Consider the following 9,382-nt stretch of genomic DNA (forward strand, 5'->3'; position numbering starts at 1 on the left):
GTGTTGACCAGGATGGTCTCGATCTCTTGACCTCGTGATCCACCCGCCTCGGCCTCCCAAAGTGCTGGGATTACAGGCGTGAGCCACCGCGCCCGGCCTCCATTTGTTTAATATATATGTTTGCGTGTATTTTTCAGGGAGTGTTGACATTTAGGGATGTGGCCATAGAACTATCTCGGAAGGAGTGGCAATGCCTGGACACTGCACAGCAGAATTTGTATAGAACTGTGATGTTGGAGAATTACAGAAACCTGGTCTTCCTGGGTGAGCATGACTTTAATATGCAATTTAGTAATATATCCTATAAGTTTCTTTTCTTTTTTTTTATCTCTCTCTTTGTTTTCTTTCTTTGTTTCTTTCTTTTTTGTAGAATGATTTTTGGTAATTTTTGCTTTCAGATCTGTTAAAAAAAAACTGCAAGGTTTGTCTAATAAAAAAGAATTTTAGGATGTTTAATTTTGATCTGAACTTTCCACATTCCTGAGCTAATCTGTGTCCTTCACTCTCAATTAGTGTCAAGTTTAGAAATGTAGTGGCGTAACATTCTGTTTATTACATCTTAAAATTTGATTGCCACTACTTTTTGATTTAGTAGTACCAGGTAGTGAAATTACAAACTTACAATATTAAAATGTGTTTTAAAATATTTTGTTACATTCTTTTTACTGAGCACACTACTAAGTTGGTGTTGGAGACTATGAACAAGATTCATGAAATGTTTAATAAAACAGGTATTGCTGCTTCTAAGCCAGACCTGATCACCTGTCTAGAGCAAGGAAAGGAGCCTTGGAATGTGAAGAGACATGAAATGGTAGCCGAGTCCCCAGGTAGGTGAAAGTGAAAGTGAGTACAACAGAAGCCTCATAGAAACATCTCCTGTCTTATCTTTTTAAAATCTCTAAGATTTTACTTTTCCTTCAGGGATCTTCCTTTGCATTTAAAGTGACAAGTAAAGTTCTCTTCATGGCGCACAAGAGACTGCAAAATCCGATTGCTCTCTCATTTTTTTTGAAAATCAGATTTCTGCATAATTTGGAGAAGCTTTATATGTTAAACTGCTTTTTAAGCTCCTTTTTACATTATGTCTAAAATGTGTGAGAGTCGTGGTTACTGTTCTATTATTGTTATTATTACCTTTTTGAGATGGAGTTTTGCTCTTGTAGCCCAGGCTGGAGTGGAGTGGTGGGATCTCAGCTCATCACAACCTCTGCCTTCTGGGTTCAAGCAATTCTGCTGCCTCAGGCTCCCAGTTAGCTGGAATTACAGGTGCCCGCCACCACACCAGGCTAATTTTTGTATTTTTAGTAGAGACGGGGTTTCCTCATGTTGGTCAGGTTGGTCTCAAACTCCCAACCTCAGGTGATTCGCCCCCTGCCTCGGCCTCCCAAATTGCTGGGTTACAGGTGTGAGCTACTGAGCCCGGACCTCATTATTTTTGTATTGCTAATTTTTCTGCCTTTTTCTTTTATAACCTTGAAGTATAGTTTGAAATTATAAATTATGATGTTCTGCTTTGTTGTTTGTTTTTCAAGATTGCTTTGGCTATTTAAAATTTATTGTAGTTCTAAGTGAATTTTAGAATTACATTTTCTGTTACTGTAGAAAATATTGAAATTTTGATAGAGAGTTTATTAAATCTAAAAATCACTATAGATAATATGGCACTTTAACAATAGTCTTTCAACCAACAGACATAAAATGTTTTTATATTGATTTTTATCATTTCAGTTTTTTTAATTGATGTATCTTTTATTTGAAAGATATTTAAGCTCCTTGGTTATATTTGTTCTTCAGAATATATTATTTTAGTGCTATTGTAAGTAAGATTGCTTCCTTTCTGTATTTTATCAGATTGTTTAAAGTGTATGGAAACATAACTTATACTTGTATGTTAATTTTCTATTTTACTAATTGAATGAGTGTAATTATTACTTTAACTAGGTTTTAATGTAATGTTTATGTTTTTATATAAGATCAAATGATCTACAAAAAGCAACTTTTTAATTATTTGTCTTTAATTTCAATAACCCAAAATATTTTTTGACTAATTTTTATTGCACACACTTCCAATGCTATGTTCAGACAGAAGCATTGAGAATAGGCACAGTATACTTTTGCAGTGGTGTCTGTGAATTTGAAGGAGCAAACACTTCTTCAACTTTCTATAAACTGTTTTCAGAAGGTAAAGACCTTTTGTTGAGCCCCCAGGGTGATGGGATGCCCTATGGCTTTGTAGTGGAGAGTGGTTTTAGCTTGATTACAAAGGCTGCTGGGTCTGCATTAGGGTTCATCTTTAGTTGGCTTGTTACAAGGGGATTGGATAGTTGTAATTCCCATTTAATTTTTGGACAGACTGAATATTCTTCAGGCCTTTGCTCTGTTTGGCAGACTGTAGGTCAGGTTTCCTCACCTGGGTCTTCATATGGTAGGCTTTATGTTAAGATGTAGATGAGCTTGGCTTTCACTGAGTACCAGAAAGGATTTCCCAAGGCCACTGTGGGTTTCTACATAGGCAGAACTTGCCATGCACTGTGGCTCAGGGAGCTGAAACTGAGTCATGGAACTGCTTCATGGACCACAGTGAGGGCCAACGTCTTCAGGCCTGACAGCATGGCCATAAATGGGTGTCTTCCTCCAGGCCTCTGGAAGGGTGGGATCTTTCCCAGACTGTGGCTGGGAGGAGTTTGGGATTATTACAGGGTAAGTTCAGAATTCTCCGTGGGACCAAGTTCAGTGGGCCATTTTCTGGTCTATAGCCAGGAACAGGGGTCCTAGAATTTGCCACCTGAATCAAAGCCTGTCTTCTGATAAGAATGTTCCTCCATCTTGGGTATTAGCAAAGTTGTACAACTTCCTCCCTGGACCTTAAAGCTCTTTTAAGGGCACTTATTTTGGAGATTGGGTCTTTGTGCATAACCCAGGCTGGTCTTGAAATCCTAGCATGAAGCAGTTCTGTGACTCACTGTACCATGTAGCTGTCATTACAATTTGAGCCATGATTCCTGTTTCTCTCATAAAGGCATTTTTGTTAGGGATGGCTGATGAATTTTCTTGCTGTCAGATAATAGGCAAATAGGGCACCTTTTATTTTCCCATCTTAGTGATGTCACTCTCCCTGGACGTTTTTACTTTATATTTTCTATTTTGATTTTGTCTGTAATTTTAGATTTAGACATTTATGACAATATACTAGAATTGACATTTATGCCTGAAGTGAATTAGATAATTAGTAGGCAGGCAAAAAGTAAATGTAGGCAGCTAAATAAAGATGATAAGATTTTCACTCATTTTTGTCAGCCTATATCTAAAATGAAACATAAATCATTACCAAATATTTGTTTTATATCTCAGAGGCTCTGACAGTATTCTGCAAAATCGATATGTATTTTCTTTATTTCGCGATGTAAGGCTATTGTTTGCTTCTAAAGTTAGATTACAGAAGTTTTATTTTTTGTAAGAATAGCATGTGTTTAAAACTTAAAAATTATCTCATTTAAATGCTTATTTATCAAAAGTTTGTTGTTAGAATCTTCTGTTTATGATTATATGGCATTTTATATGAAACTTTACTGCATTACAGTGGATGCCAATGATTCAAAATAGTCATCTTCAATGAGTTCACAGTTGCAGTAAGCTATTGTAGTTATCCACACAGATTCTTTGTAATGCTTCATCAATGTTGCATTCCAGATTTTATGAGTAAACATTTATTGCTTTGCAATTCCATATTAGCATGTTTTCTCAGTGTAGGTTTTTTAACATAACTTTATTGTGTTTGTTTGTTTTACAATTTTAGACAATTTGCAAGTCTGTGTATACCCGTAGGTAGGTGTGGGGTTTAATTAAGAGATAAATCAACCATATGTCTGTTACAATCTGATTATGTATGCCTATATGGCTAATCTTGTATTTATGTTTTCTTTTTTTTTTTTTTTTTTGAGACGGAGTTTCACTCATGTTTCCCAGGCTGGAGTGCAATGGCGCGATCTCGGCTCACCGCAACCTCCGCCTCCTGGGTTCAGGCAATTCTCCTGCCTCAACCTCCTGAGTAGCTGGGATTACAGGCACGCACCACCATGCCCAGCTAATTTTTTGTATTTTTAGTAGAGACGGGGTTTCACCATGTTGACCAGGATGGTCTCGATCTCTTGACCTCGTGATCCACCTGCCTCTGCCTCCCAAAGTGCTGGGATTACAGGCTTGAGCCACCATGCCCGGCCTGTATTTATGTTTTCTTTGCTGATTTTTAATGATTGCTTTATCTTGTCTAAATGAGTAGTGATGGAAATAGTCTGATTTTCACCTTGTATTTAATAATAAAGATATATTTTCTTTGTGTGAGAGAAACAGTTCTGTGACTTGAAGGTAATTTTTGGAAAGATGTATAATTCTTTAAAATTTACCATCTTCAATCTGTTTAAGTGTACCTTTCATGGCCAGTGATGGTGGTGGTTTACATTTAATCCCCTGATTTTGGGAGGCCATAGCGGGAAGATTGCGTGAGTCCAAAAGCTTGAGAACAGCCTGAGAGACATATGGAGACCTCATCTCTATAAAACATTTTAAAAGTTAGCCAGACATAGTAGTACGATCCTGCCTACTTGGGGGATTAAGGAGGGAGGATTATTTGAACCTGAAAGTATGAGGCTGCAGTGAGCCATAATTATGTCATGGACTCCAGCTTGGGTGATAGAGTGAGACCCTGACTCAAAAACAGTCTCCATTTCAGGCATGTTAAGTATATTTACATTGTTTTATCATAGATTTCTGAAAATTTTGTCATACACATTAAACAACTACCATTTTTTCCCATTTCTTGGCACTTTTCTCTTTCTAAGAGTAACTGCTTTATATATCTCATAACGTCTCTGTGGCTGGCTCATTTTATTTTGCATAATATCATCAAGATTTCCCTTTATAGTTAGAAAACTTTCTGCTGTTTTGCAAACTGAGTAAATATTTTTGTATTTTTATATTTTAAATTATATCTACTGAACTATTTGGTGACAGAAATTTGCATTGCTTTTACCTATTGGCTTTCAATAACAATGGTAAGATAATTATGGGTATGCAAGGGACTCTTGTTTCTATTGCCATATATGTCAGAGTTTTCATATATGTGCTGCATCCTATTGCATTTATTATTATTATTATTTTATTTTTTGAGATGCAGTCTAACTCTGTCACCCTGGCAGGAGTGCAATGGATGGCTCAGCTCACCACAATCTCCACCTCCTGGATTCAAGCCATTCTCCTGCCTCAACCTCCTGAGTAGCTGGGATAACAAGCATCTGCCACCATGCCTGGCTAATTTGTGCATTTTTAGTAGGGAAAAGGGTTCACTATGTTGGTGAGGCTGGTTTTGAACTGCTGACCTCATGATCCAGCCTCCTTAGCCTCCCAAAGTACTGGGATTACAGGTGTGAGCCACCGCGCCCGGACCATTCTATTTTATTAGTCTACTTTTTCACCTTCATACTCATATCAAATTGTTTTAATTCTCTATCTTTCTAATGTGTTTTGAAATCAGGAAATATAATGCCCCCAACATTGTTTTGTTTTCTTTTTAATATTTTGTCTGTAGAGATTCTATACACTCAGGATTGCTGTTTGTATTTCTTACAAAATGCAATGAAAAATTTGAAAAACTTTGCATTAAATCTGTTCGTTGCAGCCAGGTGTGGTGGCTCACAAGTGTAATCCCAGCACTCTGGGATGCTGAGTTGGGTAGATTATGAAGTCAGGGGTTCAAGACAAGCCTGACAAACATTATGAAACCCCGTCTCTACATAAAAATACAAAAATTAGTCAGGCATGATGGTGCACACATGTAACCCAGCTACTTGGGAGGCTGAGGCAGAAGAATTGTTTGAAGCCAGGAGGTGAAGGATGTGGTGAGCTGAGAGCCCACCAGTGCACTCTAGGCTGGGTGACAGAGTGAGACTGCATGTCAAAAAGAAAAAAAAGAAATCTGTAGATTGCACTGACAAAGATGAACATCATTACAATATTACCTAGGATTACAGTATAGCTAGTGTTACAGGGACTTACCACAATGCCTGGTCAATTTTTGTGTTTTTAGTAGAGACTGGGGTTTCACCATGTTGGTGAGTTGAGTCTTGAACTCCTGACCTCAAGTGATTCACCCGCCTCCACCTCCCAACCTGCTGGGATTACAGGCATGAGCAACTGCACCTGACGTAAATTTGTAAGTTTTAATGTCCTTTTTTGTCTCCTTGGAATTTTGACTTGAAGTACATTTTTAAAATGTGACCATTTTTGACTTAAGATGTATAATCTTGCATTTACCTTGCATAATATTATTTTGATTTCCTCTGCTCTCATGTGATTAATATTTCCATTAAATGTCTACTTCCATCTTACCCTTTTCTCTCTCTGTGTGTGTGTGTGTGTGTGTGTGTGTGTGTGTGTGTGTGTTTAATCAGTTGATCTCAGTTGACTTTTGTGGATAAAAAGGGGATCTTGGTTTTTCAACAGTTAGTAAATTTATGTATTGAAATTATGTCTCTTAATTTTTTTTTTTTTTTTGAGACTGAGTTTCGCTGTTGTTGCCCAGACTGGAGTGCAATGGCACGATCTCGGCTCACCGCAACCTCTGCCTCCTGGGTTCAAGCAATTCTCTGGCCTCAGCCTCCTGAGTAGCTGGGACTACCGGCACGTACCATCATGCCCAGCTAATTTTTGTATTTTTAGTAGAGATGAGGTTTTACCTTGTTGACGAGGATGGTCTCGATCTCTTGACCTCGTGATCCACCCACCTCGGCCTCCCAAAGTGCTGGGATTACAGGCTTGAGCCACCGCGCCCGGCCATGTCTCTTAATTTCTAAGTTAATTTTATATATGTATTTAATTTTCTGAAAGAGAAAGGCAATGTTATGTTTTAACTATTTTATTGGAATTCTTACATCTTTGTTTTTTCTTTACTCTCTGTATAGTTTTGTGTCTTGATATGATTTTACTTATTTCTAATTTCCTTTTTTGTATCTGTACAGAATTTTTTTTTAATGGTATCTTGGGGCTTACATAAAACCTATATAAAAGTAACCAGCATATTTTTATTTTTTTACAAAATAAATTTCAGTTGAATAAAAAAAAAAACTTTTTTCTTATATCTGCCCTGACATTTGTCGTTGATGTTGGTAATTATGTTTTTACATTGTATATTCATTAATAGATGTTTCTGATTTTTGTGTTTTTATTTTTAAAATATTAGAGAATAATTTGAAATGTTTTCTACATCATTATGTAATGTCACAAGATTGTGTTTTCGTGTATGTGCAAATCTTTCACAAAAAAATAATGTCTATATATTTGATTATGTGCTGTTTTCTCAAATTGCCTTAATTTAAGCAACTGCTTTTAGCGTCTTTTATATGTCAGATGTAAGGAATATGCAGTGCTATATACCTTTTCAGAGTTCAGTTGTTTTAGAAGGTGGTTTTTTGAGATAGAATTTTTCTTTGTCACCAGACTGGAGTGCAGTGGCATGGTTTTGTTCACTGCAGCCTGCAATTCCCAGGTTCAAGTGATTCTCCTGTCTCTGCCACCCACATAGCTGCCATTACAGGCATGTATCTGCATGCTCAACTCATTTTGTATTTTTAGTAGAGACTGGGTTTTACTATGCCTCCCAGACTGGTCTCAAACGTCTGGCCTTAGGTGATCCACCCACCTCAGCTTCCCAAAGTGCTACGATTACAGCTGTGAACCACCACACTCAGCCATTTATGTTTCTTCTTAATAACCAATAAGCACGTTTTACGATTGCTTTATGTCTGCGGTACCACAGTCTTTCTGTTGCTATAGAACTTACCTTCTGTCTCAGCAGACTCAAATTGTCATTTGAAAGAATACCACAATTTCAGAACTTGATGTAATGAGAGACAGCAACCAGTGTCTGTAAAATATTGTATGATTCAGAAATAAAAATATATAAGGCAGAATTTTACTTGTTATTTAAGAAAGAAACCAGCAGTTGGCAATTTATTTCAAGTCACTATGTGATATTGGGAAGCAGGAAGATCTGTGTTGGGTAAATATAAGAAACTTTTGTTCTATGTGGCTCTTTGCATTAAGCTCACCTGGTGCGTAGCACACAATTTATTTTTTTATAAATGTAATTTGGTCTGTATGTCTCTATTACCTTTATATGTCTTTGAAAAAATTTGAGCCTGTAAAATTTTGCTATGCCACCTTGTTATGTAGTTTGTATAATTTTATAGGTAAGACTTGTGTATTAATCTGAGTAGAGTAAGCAGAGCAATTTTTTTTTCTTTCAGTTGCATGTTCTTATTTTGCCCAAGATCTTTGGCCAAAGCAGGGCATAAATAATCATTTCCAAAAAGTGATACTGAGAAGATATAAAAAATGTGGACGTGAAAATTGGCTGCTAAGAAAATGTTGTCAAAGCACGGATGAGTGTAAGGTGCACAAAGAATGTTCCAACGGACTTAATCAGGTTTTGACAACTACGCAGAGCAAAAGATTTCAATGCAACAAATCTGCGAAAGTCTTTCATAAATATTCAAATTCAAACAGATATAAGATAAGACAAAGTGAAAAGGAACCTTTGAAATGTAAGGAATATAAAATGTCATTTTGTACACTTTCACACTTAGCTGAACATAAAAGAATTTATACCAGAGAACGACCCTACAAATTTAAAGAATGTGGTAAAGCCTATAACGAGGCCTCAAGTCTTTTTACGTATAAAAAAATTCATACTGGAGAGAAACCCTACAAATATGAAGAATGTGGACAAACTTTTAACCAGTTCTTACACCTTACTACACATAAGAGAATTCATACTGGAGAGAAACCCCACAAATGTGAGGAATGTGGCAAAGCTTTTAAGTACTTCTCAGACCTTACTAGACATAAGATCATTCATACTGAAGAGAAACCCTACAAATGTGAGGAATGTGGCAAAGCTTTTAACAACTCCTCAACCCTTACTGGACATAAGATCATTCATACTGGAGAGAAACCCTACAAATGTGAGGAATGTGGTAAAGCTTTTAACCATTCCTCAAGCCTTGCTAGACATAAGAGAATTCATACTGGAGAGAAACCTTACAAATGTGAGGAATGTGGCAAAGCTTTTAACCACTCTTCAATCCTTTCTAGACATAAGTTAATTCATACTGAAGAGAAACCCTACAAATGTGAGGAGTGTGGCAAAACTTTTAGCCGGTACTCACAGCTTAGAAGTCATAACATAACTTCTTCTGGAGAGAAACACTACAAATGTGAAGAATGTGGTAAATCTTTTAGGTGCTCCACAACCTTTAGTAAACATAAGAATATTCATACTGGAGAGAAACCCTACAAATGTGAAGAATGTGGCCAATTTTTTAGGTGG

At 36.8% G+C, this 9,382-nt stretch overlaps 1 protein-coding gene across 1 annotated transcript in view; it reads left to right on the top strand.

Moving 5' to 3' along the window:
• Positions 1-140: 140 nt before the first annotated feature.
• The window catches only part of LOC108297465 (zinc finger protein 492-like), a 10,292-nt gene continuing 1,050 nt past the window's right edge, over positions 141-9,382 (top strand). The window contains exons 1-3 of the mRNA XM_017520122.2: positions 141-264; positions 732-827; positions 8,301-9,378. Of these exons, the coding sequence (XP_017375611.2) occupies positions 231-264; positions 732-827; positions 8,301-9,378 (1,208 nt within the window). The 5' untranslated portion in view covers positions 141-230. The remainder of the gene's footprint in view (positions 265-731; positions 828-8,300; positions 9,379-9,382) is intronic.

The sequence above is a fragment of the Cebus imitator genome, unplaced genomic scaffold, assembly GCF_001604975.1.
Source record: "Cebus imitator isolate Cc_AM_T3 unplaced genomic scaffold, Cebus_imitator-1.0 Scaffold803, whole genome shotgun sequence".
Lineage (NCBI taxonomy): Eukaryota > Metazoa > Chordata > Mammalia > Primates > Cebidae > Cebus > Cebus imitator.